Here is a 20,540-nt window from a genome sequence, read left to right as displayed (position 1 = left end):
CTGCCACCACCAGACATGTTTCTGGACCCTGGGTCGAGAGCCTGCTGCTCTCTGGGGTCTGAAACAATGCACATCCTGGGACGAGGTGCTTAGCCTCCTCCCCCAGGATGGGCAGGGTTCACGAATGGGAAGCTTCAAAGGCTTGCCGCCTTTGTGAGCTTCACCAGGCCACTTGCTGCTCTCAGCAACTGGTCCCCACTGGTTCTGACCCCCACTTTGGGTGGGAGAACCGATGGGAAAACCAAGCGAGAAAGAGAGGTGTGCCCACCTCTGCCAACTCCACCCCTCAGGTGGGGGAGGCGAGGTGAAGCACAACTCTCAGTCTCCGCCATCTTGCAGATGGGGGGACTCAGCCAACCACGGACAAGCTTGTGCCCCCTCCCACTGGAGGGTGGCATAATAGGCGGTGTACCCACCGCTAGGAAGGGACCCATTGGTCCCTGCCTTTTACCTACCTGTAACGTCCCTACATCTACTATTTAGGGCCACCCCTGAACCTTGCTTCCTCAGACAAGAAGAGACTACAAAAGAAGAAGAAGATGGACCGAACAGCAGCTAACAAGAGGAAGACGCCAACTGACTTTGCCCCAGCCATACAGCCCAGTCTCCACCTCGAACCTGCTCCTGCGAAATCCTGGTGTGTCCTGCAGCCAGCAACCTCGAAAACCCTGGAGAACCTGCCTGCCTTCAACCACAAAGACTTTGGGCCTGATGTAGGTGGCCAAATACCGAGCGCTAACGCTGAAATTCACAGAATTTCAGCATTTCCAACCGGTAAATAGCCATGGACAATGTAGGTAATGCCAAACGCTATTGCAAAATAAGGAATCCCTAAAAATAAGGGAAACCAGTTAGCAATTCCTTAATTTGCGATTAGCACACACCGAATCCCTAAATAGTGAATGGCTAAATAAGAAATCATTAAAATAAATCGCAAATCGATGTTTTTTCAAATATTCGTTATTTAGGAGTCGGAAATTACCCCTGACTCAAAGCAGGTGGTAATCGGGTGCACTGCATTTAAACAGCCCCAAATTGCAACAGTGTGAACACAATGGTGGCCCTCTATGTGATTGCAAGGCGGCTTCGGATGCAAGCAGCAGGACTGAGGATCTGGAGACGGGAGGAACGCGTGTACAGACTGTGCATTACATTATTCCAACTGACTGAGGCTGAAATCCATGAGGTACAGGCTTCACCCCCAAACCATCCTAGACCCGATACGGGACCTGCACCCACTCCTGGAGCATCAGACACCAAGGGCGCACGCTATACCACCACTTGTCCAGGTGCTTTGTAGCCTGCACCTTCTTGCATCAGGTAGTTACCAGGGGGTGATAGCTGTGGCAGGTGGTGTGTCACAGAGTTGCCTGTCCCGTTTTTTCAACACTTTCCTGGATGCCATGATGCAAAGAATGCACCACTACATTTGGTTCCCCAACACACAGGCGGAACTGCATAAAACCAAGATGGATTTTTATCAAAAGGCACAGTTCCCACATGTAATAGCACATTGATGGGACACACATACCAATCTGCCCACCTGCAGCTACAGAGTACATATATCGGAATCGCAAATCTACACATTCCATCAATGTGCAGGTAATTTGTGATGCGAACATCATCATCACCGACATCGTAGCCACATTTCCTGGGAGCACCCATGACACCTACATATTCATGAACAGTGGGATCTACACACGTCTGGCTGGTGGCGAATTTGGGGAAGGATACCTGCTAGGTAAATCGATGTGACACACCCGGATGTATACCTTGGATGAATGTTTTGGTGACTGTTATTAATGACTCTTCCTTTCTCACTCAGGTGATAGCGCATATGCCGTGCGGGCATTTATCCTGACACCTCATCTCAACCCATCTACCCCAAGTGAGACGAGATTCAATGTGGCACATAGATCTACGCGCAATGTTGTTGAGCGCACTTTTGGTCTCCTAAAAAGCAGGTTCCGCTGCCTCCACAAAAGTGGAGGTGCACGGCAGTACCGCCCTATCATCTGCTGTATAATAATAGCAACATGTGCCATGCTGCATAACCTTGCCACAAAGAAACGAACAGCAGTGGAACTGACCGACTCAGAGGATGAGGGTGAGGATTGTCCACAGCCAGAGCACAGCGCAGCAGGTGTGGCATCAGCAGCAGATGGAAGACACAGACGGGATGAGATCACACGCAACTATTTCTGATTAAGTAATGAGACAAAGCCAGTAACTATAATTGCGTGACGGTGTTTTATTAACCTTACCTCAGGCAATAGCACAGCACACCACCCAAGCATGCATGCCTCAACATGCCATGCCAATATTCACTAAACATTTGAAAGGTGAAATGGGTTACATCACCCATCTCACAATGCCCGGTGATGGCTGTCATTATTTCCGGCGCCCACGCGCAGCACTGCCACGTTCCCTGGGCAAACTGTCCTCCCTGGCGGTCTGTCCTGTGGCAGCTCCATGCCTTTCACTGCGCCTCCTGGACTCAGTTATCGGGGGTGTGATGCTGCTGCGGCTAGTTGCCTCCTCACTGCCCCCCCCCCCATCCCCTGCACCTGTTGCGGCTATTTGGGCGGTCTGGAGCACTTCCAGAGCATTCGTAACTGTCACCAGCCCCCTTGCAACGTCACGGCTACAATGGGCCATCTCTTCCTGCATGGCGCCTGCTGAGAAAAGAGGTGGCAGTGGAGAGGCGGTTCACCGCCTTGGTGTAGCGGTCCAATTTCTGGCGGTCCCTGTGCCTCGCCACACGATCTTCATCCAGTTTGCTGCATAGCAGCCTCACAGCCTCTGATATGTCCCGCATTCCCTCTGCCACAGTGTTGTTCATACTGTTCATGCCCTCCTTGATATTAAGCATCTGTCTGTTCATGTACACCATCTGGCGTTGGACTGATTTGATGGCTTTGCCTTGCAGGCGCTGTACCTTCCGCATATTCACCTCCAGGCCCTTGAATACGCTGGACTCCTCGCCCTGTGCAACAGGACTGGCTACCCTCGATCTGCGGCGTCTGACACCTGTGTGCGCGCTCGGTGGGGGACTGTGTCCCTGCACTGTTCTCATCCTCTACCAGCATGGAATGTTTGTCTCCCATGCTATCCTCCTCTGACCCCTCCATCTCCTGGTGGCTAGCCACTGTATGCCTCCTGGTTCTCGGTGGTGGTGGTGGTGGTGGTGGTGGTGGTGGTGGTGGCGGTGTTGGTGTGTGCTCAGCATGCGACAAGACCTCCTCATCCTGTGTGTTATCTATCCTGGGTGCCTTTCCTGTGTCCCCTTCAGCAGACTTGTGCGCTGCCTCGCCTGTGGAGACAGAATGTACATTTACTCACTTGACTGGCAGCATTGGCGTAGTAATAAATTACATGACTGCCAATCAAACTGAATGTCCTCTGCTTGCTAATTACTGATGTGTGTCACATGCCTTTGGGTTCAGTGGACTGACTGTTATGATATGTGTTACTTCTGACTACATCTCCCATAATGCATTGCTGGTTTTCTGGAAAACATTTACTGGAGTGGGAATCATACTGGCGGATTGGGGTTGGGGGGCACAGCATGCTGTGCATGCATCTTACCTTGCCTGATGCCAGCTCTGTCTGAGCTGTCTGCGTCTCCAATCCCACTCACACTCTCCGGCTGGAGGGTGGACTCCACCAAGAGTTCCAGGGCAGTTGGTACCGGCGCTGTCGATGTCCCACAACCTGTCAGCGTGGCTTGCTTGAGCCTTTCAGCCACCCTCTCTTTAGCACGTTTTCTGAGGTCATACCACCTCTTCTTTAGTTCATCTATTGAACGCTGTGTTACGCCTATTGCATTTATCCTCTCCTGGATCACGAGCCATCTTTTCCGCTTTTGTGATTCTGGGACGTGCAGGGAATGTTTGCCAAAGAGCATATCGTGGTCCTTTGCCACCTCCTCAATCAGGACCTCCAGCTCTCTCTCGCTGAATTTGTGCTTTCTTTTGCGCTCTCCTGCCTCCTTTTCCTTCTCTTGGTTGTCCATTTGTGCTTTGGTGTGTCTGCAAGAAGTTTGCAGAGCAGCTCCTGAGTTGTAAGGTCTGCTCCCTGCCTCTCCCACAGCTTCAGCCACAGTGTAGCAGGCCACTTCCTGCTTGTGATGTCATCAGAAAGCACCGGAATGACAGTTTAAATAGTTACCGATTTCTTAATATACTGATTCGTTAATACCGATTTGGTAATACAGAATCGCTATTTGCTAATCGGTAAATCGGAATTTCATTTTACCGAATTTTACCGATTTGGTATTTTTTAACAAATTATTACCTACATCGGACTTTGCGAGTTCTTAATAGCGATTCAGTAAAAATCGCTATTAAGAACTCGAAAATTGAGTTTTATCTACATATTGCCCTTTGTCTCCCGGAAACACCGGATTTATAAATCTGCAACCTCTGAATCCGGCTGGACACCGCAGATCCTCCCCACTCTGCAACCGCAGTCCACGGTCCAAGCTCGAGTGGGCAAACACCACGAGGAGGTCACTCCGGTGATCCTGACTCTAGATCCTACCGCCCCATACCTGCCTCAAGCCTCCAGCCGACGCCTGCATCTTAATCCGGAAGGTCCCCCCAACCGCGACCAGGAGCTGGTAGAAAGATCCGACCCCAAAAGGCACCCCTGTCCTGACGCCCCACGGCTTTGGGTGCCCAAACCGACTGTGCCTAGCCAACCCCCAACTTACCTCTTGAAGTGGTGGTCGCCCTAAGAAGACCTTCGTCCCCAAGCCTGCAGTGCCTTTGCAAACCGGAGGTTACCCATTGAAAGCAACAGGGCGCCCAACGTCGAAACAGCACCCTGCAACCGGCCGCCCTAGTGCCGCTGAGGGTGCACCTTTGGTGCTAATTTGTTTCCCCATTTGCCCTGAGCTAAAGTCCAGGAGCTTTCTTCTCACAACCAAGTGGCCTGCTTGCCAGTAGCCACCAACCGGAGGCACTCTATCCCCCATTAGATAACGTTGGGCCTCAGCACTCTGCACCCTGCCGCCCTAGTGCCGCTGAGGGTGTAACTAGAGTGCATCCTTGACCCTGGGGGACCCCAGAGTCTACCTCCAGAACCTCAACTCCCGCTACCACATACTTACCTCAAAACCGATAACACTTGTTTCCTCCATAAGAGAACATTGACTGTTTTTCTTGGAAAAGTTTCTAACGATTTTCTTGCTTGATAACAGGAAATGTCCCAGAGTAGTATCCAGGTAGTCTCAAAAGTAACTTACCTGTAATTTCACTGAAAAGCCCATTCAAGTCTATGTACTGTATTTACAAAGTATTGCATTTATCTGAAACCATACTGTAAGGCAAAACAAAGTGCATATACAAATTCAATTCAAACTGTTTACAAACTGCATTACTACTGTAAAGTATGTATGGCTTACCTGTGCCAGGCTTGCTTGGTTCTAGTAAATAAAATAACTAAAACAATATTTTTGATACAAAACAATTGGTCTGAAGGTCAGTCTTTGAGTGTGTGAATTCATTTGCTGACTGAGTGTGTACAACAAATGCTTAACACGGTCCTCCGATACTGCCTTACTGCTCCAACCACAATACCACAAATAGAGTGAGGTGCTATCTAACTTTACCTCTACCTACCTTTGGGGATTCCCTGGACTCTGTGCACACTATACCTCACTTTGGTATAGTATATACAGAGCCAGCTTCCTACAGCTTGTCCACTTTGGAATGGCAAAACTGAATTGTCACCGAAATCTTGTGAGTGTAGATTTTGTCACTGTTATCCCTTGACAACCTTGGCCATAAGCTACAAGTAACTAGTCAGTCTTGCGAAAGAGTTTAGTTCTGTGAAGGTAAATTTGAGGCACAGCTTGATGTCCGAGTTGTGAAGAGCCTGCTTAGCCGGTGTGGCTGAGTTAGGGAAAAAAGTTATAAGGATCACAGGCTCATTGAGGTGGAATTGAGAAGGAACCCCTGAAATAAACTTTGGGTGTGTTCTGAGAAGTACGAATTCATCTGTGAAACGAAGAAAAGGTTCTTGAGTAGTAAAGGCCTGTATCTTACTAACCCTTCTGGTAGATATGACACTAAGCAGAAGAGCAACTTTCCAGATGAGAAACGTTAACTCAGCCTAATGAATGGACTGGAAAGGCTGCTTCATTAGTTGCGCGAGGACCAGATTAAGATGCTATTCTGGGGGAGGAGCCTGCACAGGTGTGAAAGCTCCTAAGGGTCCTTTCATGAATTGCTTTATGAGCCTTGTAGGACAAAAAGATAGAGCCTGTGCAGAGCGTTTGTACCTTGAAACTGCAGCAAGGTGAACTTTGACTGATGAATAAACCATGCTTGTCTTGGCCAGAGAAAGAAGATAAGGCAAGATCTGTCCCGGAGAAGCGTGGAACAGGTGTAAGCTGTTTTGTTGACACCAGTGACAGAATATTTTCCACTTTAACTTGTAAGTTTTAGTTGTGCCTTACGCTCCAGACTTTGAGAGAATATCTCTGCAATTTTGAATGAGATTTAAGTTACAAAACTCATAGAATTGAGGAGACATTCATGCAAGGGGCAAGAGACTGGCTCCGGGTGGCATGTCTGCCCCTGGGTCAATGATGGAGAGATGGTGCTGGTGGAAGGCAAATAGGCTTGGTCTTGGACAGGAGGAGGAGCTCCGAAAACCAGTGCTGCCTGGGCCACTTGGGAGCGATCAATAGGAGATGGCAACGTTCCATCTTCATACTTTTGAGGACGTTGGGAATTAGTGGGAGGGAGGGAAAAGCGTACGCATAAATCCCGGACCAGCGCATCGAAAGGGCATTCCCTAACGACTCTAGGAGAGGGAATCGACTGGCGCAGAACTGATATTTGGCATTGCTGTCCGTCGCAAACTGGTCCAGCGTTGGTTTCCCTCATGTGAGAAAGTGCCTCTTTTGACATGGTTAGCCCCACTTTTCGCCAGGTATTTTATGTGGTTTCAAGTGTAGTGTGAATCCAGAGGCTCTCCCTGACCGCGACCAGCTCCAGTAGAAGACGTCAAAAGGCACCCCTAAACCTGAAGCCCCTGGTGAGCTGAACGACTGTGCCTACAACCCCCTACATCTCTACTTACCTCTTCTGTTGATGGGTCTCCCTCCTGCAACCACCGGTGCCACGCCTGCAATCGTTTTTCCAAAAGAAGAATCCCCATTGAAAAGCATTGGGCACCAGACTTTGAAATAGCACCCTGCACCCAGCCACCTCTGTGCCGCTGGTGGTGTAGGTTTAGTGCTACTCTGTTCCCTCTTCCTCCCCCCGTGCTTAACCTAACCCCCAAACCTTGGCGCCTGCAACTGATCTACTTACCTATAAGCAGTGTGGATCCAGGCAACCCCAGTCTCCATTGAAAAGCTTTCGGTCGAACTCCGATTTTGACCTCTGCACCCGGCCACCCCTGTGCCGCTGGTGGTACAGTTTTGGTACTCGCCTGACCCTTGCCGACTTTTGGTCCCAAAGACAGTAATTGTAAGTGCATTACTTATCTGTTTAACTACAATATTGTTTTCCCCATAGGATAACATTGAACAAAGCTGAAAAGTTCAAGTGTCGATTTTTCAAAGTGAAAAGTATTTTGATTTAAAATCAAACTTACTTTTTTGCAAAGATCTTGGTCTTTAAATAAAATACAAAAATAGAATACTTTTCTAAAATTGGTCTAGATCTTCTTCTTGAGTCGTGTGCGCATTATTGGTCAATGTTGTACAATAAATGTCCTACACTCCTCTGTGTTAGGTCTAAGGCTGCTCACTCACACTGGCACTAATAGAGCACTTTGGGTTTTACATTGAGCCCTGTAAACTTTTGAGGAACCCCTGGACTCTGTGCACGGTATAACCACCTAGTGGCAATACCATATATAGAGCCAGCTTCCTACACAAACAAAAAGCACAGCCTGGACAGACATTCATTGAGTGTCATTATTGCGTGCCAGCTAACAGCTATTCCTATCCCACACTACCTCCCTTGAGCAGTCCTTCGACTGCTCTGCTTCGCTAACCTGAAAGAGTCAAGGGCTAAAATGTTGTGCTTCGCTCCCATTGAGGAGACGATTGTGTATCTATTACTTATGCTGGCCTCACATCCTGCACAATTAATGACCCGATTTCATACAGTACACAGTATAAGAAGTAGGAGAAAATACTATAATCTGAAAACAACATATTTTTTAAACAAAGAGAACAATTTATAAGCAAAATAACACAAAAACAACAAAAATCCGACATAGGGAAGCAGCTATATACATTTTTAAAGATTTAAAAGAAAATAGCACCAAAAACCACAAAGCAACATTGATAGTCTATAGAAGAAGTAGACTGGAAGCTATGCATGATTTGTGGCAAACAGCGATAAAGCCCTAGTCAGATACAACAAGTGGATTGGTCTTGGGGAAAGTCTGAAGTCAAAAAGGTAGAAAAAGTTTCAAAGTCCTAATCCAAAAAGGGACTTTAATTCCCAGTGGAAAAACACTGATATTGTAGCAGCCATGGAATTGCTGGTAGGATGCTGGACGCAGGTTCGTCGTGTTAAGGTTCTGGAGCATCTGAGGTTTTTGTTTTAAAAAGTTTATCCATACCAAAACAGAAAGGGACTAGTGTTTTTCCAGAGATGCTGGAACCTTTCAGGGGGTTGAATCTTAAATTCAATCCAATGCTGTGGAACTGCTTGCTGGTCAGGTACTTTTTGTGGTACATTGGCTTGGGAGGAAAGATTTCCAATTTTTTTTAGTGATGCTCAAGCAAGCATACGAGTACACTTGTAAGCCGTTCAGGACATGGGGGGAGGGGGGGAGAGACAGGTGGAGGGGTGGGGTCAGAGGGACTCTGAGGGTGCCAGGTAGAGGCTACCATCAAAGTCAAGTCCAAGTTCCAGTTGCCACTGGTCACCTGGGAATTCTAGGGCAATGGTCTCTTGAAGCAGACTGTGTCCATGTAGCCACACTAGAGGTCAGCCAACTGATCCTTGGAGTCCACTTCTCAGTCTTGGGCCCAGTCCTTCAGAGCTCCTCTCAAGTCACAGACAGTAGGTCTAGTCCTCTTCCTTTTCTTCGAAGGTCCAGAAAGTGTTCTTAGGAATGTTCTTTGGAAATGCCACATTTATGTATGGCTCCAGCTAGTGCATGGGAGTGACTCCTGGCTACTCCCTAACAAATGGGCTAAAAGCTCAGCGGGGAAATCCTCCCCACTTTGTTAGTATTTCCTGATTGACGTACTGCAAACAATCCCAGAGTGTCCCTAACTCAAAATTCAAGATGGACACACCCTTCTTCCCCTTGTGCAGAGCCTGTGTGCCAACTCAGGGGTGTGACCACTGTAATGAGCAATTACCTCTCTGTTGTCACTCAAAACCGGGTCTGGGGTAGCTTCCCCCCACACCTCCCAGTGGGTTTAGAGTAGGCCTGACTAGGGAGACAAAGGATGGGGCCTTTCCAGGTGTCATAGAACATTTACTTGTGACAGGGAAGGCCTCTTTGAAGTAAATTATGTTCCAGGGCCCGCCACTACTGGTCTTCCTGCTAGGTGGAGAAAATGCCTTCCCACTCCCAGGCCACTGTCTCCTCAGGAAGCAGTTTTCACATCCCTAATTCAGGCCAATCACCTGCTAGGTGGTTGCTGGAGAGCTAATGCAAATTAGCCTCCAGCAACTTCAGGCAGAGGAAAGGTAACTTTCTAAAAGTTAAATTTTCAATATATTTAATAAAAACCCAACATAAACATTAAATTGGATATTTATTAAATGTAAAATTAAGACTTTGAATGGAGTATGTACCTGGGACACGTAAAAAGTTATAAATATGTGGCTTTAAGAACTGGACACATCAGGCCACAGACTAAATCCAGAACTAGCTTAGCATGCCAGAGAATGGAAGATGCAATACTTCACACGTGGCCTCCAGATCTGGACAGAAAAATCAAGGTGTGGCCATGGCTGTGATGTATAGAATGCAGTCATAACACAGGGGCCCATTTCTTCCTGCTTGCACCTCTTCATCCCATTAGAATTATTCCTCTCACCACAACCTGTCACAATATTTACCCACATGAAGTTAATAGACATGCAGCCTGTGCTGTAATATTTCAGTGCACCAGAGAGAATCTTACACTGCTGCACATTGGGATACTTATCTTTGTAAAAACTACAAGCTAAGATTTGAGGGCAGCCAGGCCTATGTAAGAGCAAGGGTCATAGGCAGGTTTCAGGTAGTTCCAAGAAGCCCCACTTCCACCTCAGAATGTCAGCTATACTTGAATGAAACGCTACATTCAGGGCCCTAAAATCACACGCAGGCCTTCATTGAGGCTACAAACAAAAAAAATTGACTGAGGGGAAAGAGTTAAAAACTAAGTAGCAGCAAACTTCTAATACTAAGAATAACGTATAATTGGAAAATGGTGCTTTTTGCAATTACATTAATCTCAGTTACAAAGTAAAACACAATATGGATTTACAGTCAAGTGAAAAATAACAGCCAATCCAGTGCCTTTTGGTACCGAAATGTATTGGCAATTTGAATTTACCAATCTTCACTTTGTATCCTGGGCAATTTTTGTTTGGACTATGTTTTGCTACAATTGGTTTACTTGGAAATAATGGCTCGAAGCAGTAAAAGCTATTATTTAACAAGTTAAACTGTTACCTCTTTTTGTGATGAGCGTTTGGTCTTCTGTCCGAAGGGGATTGCTCTTTTCCCACTGTATATATTTTTTCCACATTTCTACCTGCTGAGCTTCTTGAGGGGTATTTTGTGGTGGCACAGAGGGTGCATTACGATCCAGTCCTTTCATCACGGTTTCATATTCCTAAAAAGGAAATCATGTTCTTATTTTATGTTGCCCCTCTAAACAGAACATCAACAAAGATTTCCTAAATCCAAATGATGTAATTTCAGATGTTGCAGTGATATCATCAATGTCATGAGTGATGTGATATGGGAGGTAATTAGCAGTGCCTGTTGAGAACACAAGTTATAGTTACTTTAGTTAATTTACTCTAGCCCTAAAGTAACAAAATGGTTACTTACAGGTAGGAGTAGTTTTGCAGCTTGAAGAATTTTCACATACTGTGCATTATTCCGCCATCTAGTGGTTGGGTCTGGAACTCTCCTCTTTTCTCTTACTCTCGAACTTGTTAGGTCTCGCCTGACCCAGCGCATGTGCTGGTCTGGCGAGACTTATTGAGAGGGCTCCAAAAAGTGCTACCAGGCCAGCCTAGAGCTACAGTGCATGTGCGCGGGAGCGCGCGCCGCGCTAGACCGCGATTACTTTCACTTTCGCGGCCCCCACGGTCGCTTGGCATAGCCAATAGGTCTCGCTTTTGGGACCTTATAAGTATTTAGTTATGCAACTGTTGCATGGCTAAACACTCATAAGGTCCCAAAGGCGAGACCTATTGGCTATGCCAATGCTTGTTTTTTGTTTGCTGTACGTCGCCTATTTTTACCATTTGTTGCCTAGTTCAACCATCTGACATTAGACACTCGCCCTGGAAGCTTCTGTGCATAGTTGCTATCTTCAGAATCTTTTTTCTGGTGCTGTTTGACCATCTTAATGTCCTGTAGACTTCCTCTTGACTTGTACTTTCTCTGCTATTGTTTTTTTGTGCCTTGCCTAATTTCCTATCAACGCGGGTGGGTCACATGTGAATCTAGAAAATTGTTTAAGCTGCAAAACTACTCCTACCGGTAAGTAACAATTTGGTTTTGCATTGTGAATCAATCCTTGATTCCCACACTATGCATTGATTTCGTAGCGGTTTCCTCACTGCAGTGGTTGGACTAGAAATGAAGTTGAACTTGGAAATAAATGTTTCTGCACTCTCTGTCCTACTTGTGCCTCCCCACTTGGATGTCGATGCAGAAATGCTTAGTAAAGGTGTGTGCCATACATATCCCACTTAGTGGGACGTTTGCCAGGGAGGCTAAAGTAGCACCTTTCTTGTCGAGTGTGCTCTTGGTCTTGTTTCCAGTTGTGTGCCAGACTTTGTGACAAATTTGGATTGTCTGAGCTATCCACCTTCATGCCTCACGCAACACATCATAAACATTTTACCAGACCTGCAGGTCTAATGACTTAAATAATCTACTCAACTTAAGTGTAATGCTCTTGATCCATAAACTGGTTTCAAATTATGTGAGCTTAGTAAAATATTTTGATTCACTGAGCCGCCATTTTCTTCTGATTACATGATAGTACCTTCAAATAGGTTAGTTCAGCACGTCTGCTGTACAAAGAAACTCATGTTTTATTTAAGGGACAACAATTTTGCTCCATACAAATCTAGCCGTATTTAGGATACACATGACCCAGGACTTGCCATAGTTCATTAACACTATTGTCAACAGGCGGGTGTAAAAATGTTTCTCAAATCATGTTTAAAAAACACTTTTAATAAATATGTAACTAAAGCATGAGATGGTAGCACACATTTGTAATCCGCACATTTTCCATTGAAATAGCCACAAACTTTCCAAGTGACATGCGGTTTTACTGACAAACTGTAGTGTACAACGTATAGAAATAGAGTTTCTGCATATATTTGTCATTTGCACATCACCAAGTAAAGTATTCTGATTCGTTTTGCCCTTATTTAAATCTTTCTTTGCATCACCCTTCTGAATAAAAAAAAATGTGCTTCTGTAATTCCTGATTTTAGGAAAGTGCCCCTTGTGGACATGGTCAAACCCACTTTTTGCCTGGTATTAGATGTGATTTAGACTGGAAGTGACTGGTTTCCTGCTAACCAGGTCTTTAGTGACCAAACTCTTTTCTAAAACTGTGCAATTGTATCCAATTGGCAATACCTTTAGCACTCTCTTTAAGTCCCTAGTAAATGGTACCCCTGGTACCTAGTGTCTGAGGTACTAAAGAGGGACCCTAAGGGCTGCAGCACGAATTGTGCCACTGCAGGCTGCATGTGTTGGTGCAGACAAAAGTGAAAACACAACAGGACACATCCCTGTGTGCCATGTTCCTTGACACTGCATGTAGTATTTGTAAGTCACCCCTACAGCAGGCTTTACAGCCCTATGGCAACGTCCCTTATATTGCATGAGTGGGCATATCTGCACGACCATATGGTCAGTTTCATTGCTGCCAGTGCAAGTGATCAGGGAAGCCATTTTAAGTGCATGTGCTAAGTATTGCTCAAAAACGATTTCCACCGCTATATGATAGCTACACTGAAAATAGGGATGTTTGGTATCAAGTCTCGTATTAATAAACCCACACTGATTCCAGTGTTGAATTTATTAATACATGAATCCAGAGGGTACCTTAGAGGTGCCCCCTGAAAGCCTACCACCCACTGGTGTGTTGGCTGACTGGTTTCTGCAAGCCTGCCACCAGAGACAAGTATGTCACCCCAAAGAGAGAGTCCCTTTGCTCTCAGGAGGTCAGAAACAAAGCCTGCTCGGGAATAGGGTATTCACAACCCCTGCCTCAGGATGACCTGCTGATTAGCATTCAGCAGGGGAGCTTCAAAGAAGCCACCGCCTTTTAAATGCAAATCTTGCTCTTATCTCAGGAGAGGAAGACGACCCCCTTTGTCTAGCCAGTCAGGTAGGAGTGCCCAACCCCAGGCCAGTACCACCTCTAAGGTGGGCTAACTGAAGTGGACACAACTTTTCAGAGATTGCCATTTTTGTGATGGAAAACCTAGGAATTCTGGAAGAGGATTATGCCCACTTCCCACAGGAAGTGGTCATATAGGGGGCGTAGTGACCCAAAGGGTAAGTAGCCCATTTGCTACTACCCTACACTCTCCTAAATTCAGTAATTAGGGGAGCCCTTGGCACCAGAAAAGCAGTTCCTGCCGACCTCAAAAAAAGAAGATGGACGTGAAGAGTCACAAAGAGCAAGAACTGAAGACCCAGCAACTGACTTGCCATCAACCCTGCTGACTTAAACAATTGCGCCAAAAGATGACTTGTCCTGCAGCTGCTGTGCCTCCAAAGCCAGGGAGACCTCTCAGCACTTCACCCAGGAACCAAGAATTCTTGTGGAGCAGCAGAGCTGCTTTCCTGCATCCTGCAGGCACCTGAAGAGACCTGAGAGGACTCGAAGACTGCAAAAATCCGATGCCGAAGGTCACCACTGCACCCATCGCTCCAAGCCTGAGTTGAAGTGGACCAACAGTGCCAGCGTGGTACCCCAGCCCTCCAGAGACCGCTGTGGTTTCGCCTCTTGTGGACTTTGACACAGTTTTGTAGATAGTACATGGCTGTCATAGTGTCTGTCCGGACTTGGACAACCTTGTGAGACGGGTGCAGAAGGAAAGCTTTCATTGCTAGGTAAACCACCTAACGCTCCAAGTAGTTGATGTGTAGAGATTGATGTTTGGCATTCCAAAGACCTTGTACTGTCAAGTCTTCGGTGGGCACCGCAACCAGTCTATGGTGAGTGATGTTAGGAACAGGGTTCAGAAAAGGTCGCCGCTTTAACAGGTTGTTGGTGTTCCACCATTGCAGAGAGGGGTGAGTGTGACGGTCTGTCAACACTAGATCTTCTAGGTGAGCCTGTGACTGAAACCACTGGCCAGCTAGACACTGCAGGAGAGGAAGCATTTGTTGCCTTGCGTGGAGAACTATGCCAATGCGAGAAGCCATCATTCCTAGCACACCCATGCCACTTAATACTGTGAGTGTGTGGTTTAGCTGGAACTGGGGAAGAGTTGCCTTACTGTTCTGAACTTGAGCAGGACTGGGGTAGGCTAACCCCAAGTGCGAGTCCAAATTGCTCATAAGTAAGGTTGAAATTGTAGAGGTTGAAGATGAGACTTTGGGACATTGGTAGTAAATCCTAGTCTGTGAAGTAGATCCACTTTGAACTGTGGGCATAGTTGGCACTGGTGGAGAGTGTTGCTTCGATGAGCAAATTTTACAGATAGGGAAGCGTGTACATTTTGTCTTCACAGATGTGCTGCAACCACTGTCAGGCATTTTAGAAAACTCTAGGTGCGGCAGTCACCCCAAATGGATGAATTCATAATGTTTGTCTGCTATGACAAATCGTAGGTAATTGCGGTGAGCAGGGTGTATTGGTACGTGGAAGTAAGCGTCCTTTAGGTCTAGTGTCCCAATAAAGTCTCCCTGTTGCAGAAGCGGAATGACATCCTATAGAGTGACCACATTAAAGTGTTCAGATAGTATGTACTCATTTAGAGATCTGAGCTCTAAGATTGGTCTTAGAGGCCCATCCTTCTTGGGAATTAGAAAGTATAGGGAGTAAACTCCTGAACCTTCTTGTTGAAGAGGAACAGATTCTATGGCCCCATTGAGAAGAAGGGCTTGGATCTCTTGTTTGAGAATGCTAGCTGTTTGTGTGATAACCTGCGAGTGCAAGGTGGAATTTTGGGCAGTGCGGTAATGAGCTCGAGACAATAGCCATGTTAGATAATGGCCAGTACCCATTTGTTTGTGGTGATGGAATCCCACACTGGGTGGAAAAACTGTAGTCTGCCCCCGACAGGTGATGATTGGTCGGGCGGGGTAGGATTAGGTAGTCACTGTTTGGCAGTGGGTGGTGCTCTGCATGTGGGGGCATTCCTGCCCCTTCCTTTGTTGTTACTTCTACTGTAGGAACCTCTAAAATAACTCTTGGTGTAAGGGGATTGAGTTTGTTTTTGTTGGGAAACATCTGTGGAGGTGGATTTATAAGTCCCTCTATAGGCTGGCCGATGAAAGAAGCCTCTAGAAGTGGATGTTTGGAACGCTCCCATTGCTTTACCTGTATCAGTGGCCTTTTTCATTTTATCAAGGTTAGAATCCACTTGAAGCCCAAAAAGGTGTTTTTCATTAAAAGGCATATTTAAGACTGCCAACTGGACCTCTCCGTTTGAACCCAGAGCACCTAAGCCATGCGTGCCTTCTGAGAAGGACACCGGTATTAATACCTCTGGCTACTGTATTTGCTGCATCGAGGGGACAGTGGATGGAGTGGTTTGTAATGGCTTGCCCTTCTATGACAAGTTGCTGACCTTTGGCGATGTTCTTTCAGGAGGTACTGCAAAAGTTTCTACATCTTGTCCCAATGGGCTCTATCGTAGTGGGCTAGAAGGGCCTGTGAATTGGCAATAAGCCAATGGTTGGCTGCCTGTGCTGCCACCCTATTCCCAGCAACATCTATGCATTTGCTTTCTTTTTCGGGGGGAGGGGGGATAGGAACCCCAGTAGCCTGACTGTTTACCCTTTTTGTGTGCAGTGGTTGCAACAATGGAGTCAGGTGGAACTTAACTCAGGATTAACAAGGCGTTGGAAGGCACTGCTTTATATTTTTTGTCTACCGGAAGGGTGATGACCCGGGCAAGGACTGACTCCTTAAAAATGTCCTTGCCATGTCTCACCATGCCAGAAAGTATGGGCAAAAATTGGATGGTCTTGTGTGTAAAAGAGTACATTTGCAGTTGTGTTATTGTTCCATACAAACCAACTCCACACAACAATGTTTTGGAAAAAGCAGTCAATGCAATCCTACGGAGGAAAATAGAGTTATAGGTTTACAGGTACGTACTTTGTTGTGGGAGTTGGTATTCTAGGGTTAGAACAAGGGTTCCCCCAGGGTCGAGGATGCACTCGTTACACCCTCAGCAGCACTAGGGTGGCCGGGTGCTGAGGCCCAATTGTGAGAAAGTGCCATCTTTCTTGCATGGTATGCCCCCACTTTTTGCTGAATTGCTGAATGTACTTTGACTGAGTGTGCCCTGGACTCCTGCCAATCAGGTGCCCAGGGCCTATGTTCCTTCCCTAAAAACCTCAAACCCAAATTGGCAAACCCTGGCCACATGTCAGCCCCTAGTAAATGGTACCCTAGGTACGCAGGGCTTTGTGACCAGGGAAGGCCTCTAAGGGCTGCAGCACCTACCTATTGTGCCACCCTTTGAGGCCCTGTACCCTAACACACACACACACACACACACACACACACACACACACACACACACACACACACACACACACACACACACACACACACACACACACTGCCCTGGCAGGCTGAGTGTCTGGGTACAAGACCAAACAAAGAGTCGACATGGCACCCATCCCTGGGTGCCATGTCCACCACCTACACTGCCCTGGCATACATCAGCCACCCCTCTAGCTGGGTGCCCTATGCCAGTGGTGTGGGCACAGGAGCATGAGCCCTGTGCCCCTACAGTATCCAGGTCCATTCCTGGGCACTGTAAGTGCAGTGCTGCCATTTAAGAGTACATGGTACTGAGAGCTCGTCAAACACGAGCTCCACAGCACCATAATGGCAACACTGAAGACTGAGAAGTCTGGTATCAAACTTCTCAGCACATTAAACCCGCACTGATGCCAGTGTGGGATTTAATGTACCAGGCACCACAGAGGGCATCTTAGAGATGCCCCCTGAAACCTAACCTACAATCCACGTCTGGTCTGAGAGGCTGCCTAGGCTGCCACACAGCATACATGTTGCTGGATCCCTGGGTAGCAGAGCCCCTGCTCTCCTGGGCCTGCAACAATGCACATCCAGGGCGAGGTGCTAGGTCTCCTCCCCCAGGATGGACAGGGGGAAGCTTCAAAGGCATGCTGCCTCTGTGAGCTTCCCCAGGGCACTTGCAACCCCCACTCTGGCGGGAAGCCTGGCCGGAAACCCCCAAATAAGGACAGGGGATGTGCCAGCCTGCCAACCCCACCCCTCAGGTGGGGGAGGCGAGGTGAAGCACATCTCCGGGCGCTCGCCATCTTGAAGATGGGAGGACCTGCCCAATCAGGACTAGGCTACTGCCCCCCCTCCCACAGGAGAGTGTCAGAATAGGGGGTGTGCCCACCTCAGGACAGGGACCCATTGGTCCCTGCCCTTTACCTGCCTGTAACGCCCCTAAATCTAGTATTAGACCCTCGAACCTGCTCCTGCTACAACCCAGCACCTCTTGTGGCCAGCAACCTCACAAACCCCGGAGAACCTGACTACCGTTTGGCTCTAAGCACCTGGGAATCCCATGAGCAGAGGCTCTGCTCAAAATCAGCTTCTAATCCCTGGCATCAGCCCGGAACCGCGAACCCTGCACACTCTGCACCCGCCAAGCCTGGCCTGTGCCGGAGTGAACAAAGACCATGAGGACGACCCCCCGGCGACTGTAACCCCGAGTCCGGAACCCAAGGACTTCCCTCGATGCTCCTGACTAAGCCTGCAGCCTCAGAACCAGGTACCCCCCCCAACCGTGATCAACAGAGGGTAAGATTTCCCGACACCAAAAGGCACCCGGCGGCCCCAGGTGCCCAACCCCTGGGTACCTATCTATCCTCCAACTACCCAATTTACCTCTCGAAGTGGTGGTGGCACCTGAAGAATCTTCGTCCCCGAGCTTGCAGCCTTTTTCCAACCAGTAGCTTTCCCATTGAAATCAATTGAGCGCCCGAAGGCTCAAAAGCACCCTGCACCCAGCCGCCCGAGTGGCCCTGGCAGTGTAACCTCTACACCTATCTACTTCCCCATTTGCCCTGAGCAAGTGACCAGGAGCCCAGCTCCCACAGCCGCGTGGTCTGCTAGTCAGCAGCCACCAACCAAGGCCCCCCTGCCTCCCATAGGATAACACTGGGCCTAACTCACTCTGCACCCGGCTGCCCCTGTGCCGCTGAGGGTCTAACAACTGTACCTACCTGACCCTGGGAGACCCCTGAGTCTGTGCCCAGAACCCTAACTTTGCCAGTCGAGTACTTACCCAAAAGCCGATAACTCAATTTTTTCCATGGGGTAACATTGACTGGTTTCTTCTGAAATTTGTTCTAAGCGTGGAGTTTTCAAAACTTAAAATATTCACCAAAAATCAGCCGAGTAACGAAAACGACAATACTCACCTGCTATTAGGAGAGATCCTAGTGCTGGATCTTGGTGCCCAGCACTGACCCTGAAAAATATTCACAATCATACTTTCATAGGAAATCACTGACTGTTTTTCTGTGAAATTTCTTTTAAGTGTCGATTTTTGCAAACTTCAAATATTCTTTAACAATCGTACAAACTGTGAAAGCGTAATTACTTAACTGTTTTAGATAGAGGTCCCAGTACTGATCATAACAGCAACTAAGTCGACTTATCACTTGTTTATAAGAACTGTACCAGGACTGAATCTAGGATCCAGTCCTGGAATTACAAAAGTAATCCTGTAAGTAATCTATCGCAAATAACTTAAACCTTCCATTGAACTCAATGCATTATTGTGTTTAAAATTGTGTTGCCTATTGCAACAACCTGTAACTTTCTACAAAACCCAATTGCATATTGCAAAAGTATTTACCTAAAGCATCTCATTCTGAGAAAGTATATTTTAATACCTATTGTTGGTTCTAAAATAAAAACAAACATATTTTTTATATAAACCATTGGCCTAGAGTTCAGTCATTGAGTGTGTGAGACCATTTGCTGACCGAGGGTGTGCAACAAATGCTTTACACTGTCCTCTGATACTGCCTTACTGCTCGACCAAGCTACCACTTTTGAGAGTAAGGTAATATCTAACTTTAGCCTCTGCCAAACCTCTGGGGACTGTGAACTCTGTACACACTGTACCTATTTGGAAACAGTATATACAGAGCCACTTTCTCACACCAAGGTTATCAAATGGGGGGCAGGAGTCCTCCGGTTGGTGGCTGCTCACGGGCAGGCCACACGGTCGTGGGAGCAAAGCTCCAGGTGTAGGCTCTGGGCAAAGGGGGATCCAAGTCAGCACCCAAAGAACACCCGCAGTGGCACAGGGGCGGCTGGGTGCAGGGTGCTGTTTTGGCATCGGGTGCCCTGTTGATTTCAATGAGGATTCTCCGGTTTCAACTGCAGGCTCGGGAACAAAGATCTTCTGGGGGTGACCTACGGCTGAAGAGGTAAGTTGGGATGTCTGGGGATGGTGGGACACAGTTGGTTGGGCCACCAAAGGCTGTGGGCCTCCGGGTGCAGGGTTGTCTTTAGGCGTCGGGTTTTTCTTACCAGATCCTGTCGCGAGGATCCTCCAGAAAGAGGCTGCAGGCTTCGCTGGGAGATTCGAGGCAGGTCAGAGATCACCAGATCTCAGGTCAGGATCATCGGGGAGACCTCCTTGTGGTGCTGGGCCGTGGGTGTCGGATGCAGAGTGGTGCAGACTCAGCGGATTTGGCCGGAGCCCGAATCTGTGGGTGAGCAAATATGGTGCTCCTGGGAGACAGAGTCTTGTCGGTGGAAGGCAGGGCAGGTACTTGGGGTTATTGAGGTTGCTATCTGCAGGACACACCAGGATTATGCTTCTGCAGGTTCGAGGTGGGAACAGGACGGTAGGGCTGGGGCCAAGTCAGTGGGCGACGTCCTCTTAGCTTCAGCACTGCTCTTTGGTCCTTCTTTTCTACTTGGTCGGTTCTTGTCTGAGGAGGCAAGGTTCCGGGTTGCACCTAAATACTAAATTTAGGGGCGTTACAGGTAGGGGTGGGTACACCCCCTATTATGCCACCCTCCAGTGGGGGCATATGCCTCACTTTGGTTGGCTGGTTCCCCCATCTGCAAGATGGCGGGGACTGAGAGTTGTCTTTTACCTCGC

The 20,540-nt window shown here is 47.7% G+C and overlaps 1 protein-coding gene across 2 annotated transcripts in view; it reads right to left on the bottom strand.

Annotated features, from left to right (window-relative positions):
* The window catches only part of CSTF3 (cleavage stimulation factor subunit 3), a 549,241-nt gene that overhangs the window by 228,032 nt on the left and 300,669 nt on the right, over positions 1-20,540 (bottom strand). For both annotated transcript variants that reach the window (XM_085648242.1, XM_085648243.1), the window contains one exon: positions 10,654-10,816. In XM_085648242.1, coding sequence (XP_085504368.1) covers positions 10,654-10,816 — 163 coding nt within the window. The remainder of the gene's footprint in view (positions 1-10,653; positions 10,817-20,540) is intronic.

This window comes from Triturus cristatus, chromosome 3_2 (assembly GCF_964204655.1).
Source record: "Triturus cristatus chromosome 3_2, aTriCri1.1, whole genome shotgun sequence".
Classification (NCBI taxonomy): Eukaryota; Metazoa; Chordata; class Amphibia; order Caudata; family Salamandridae; genus Triturus; species Triturus cristatus.
This window is presented reverse-complemented; position numbering and strand designations above follow the sequence as displayed.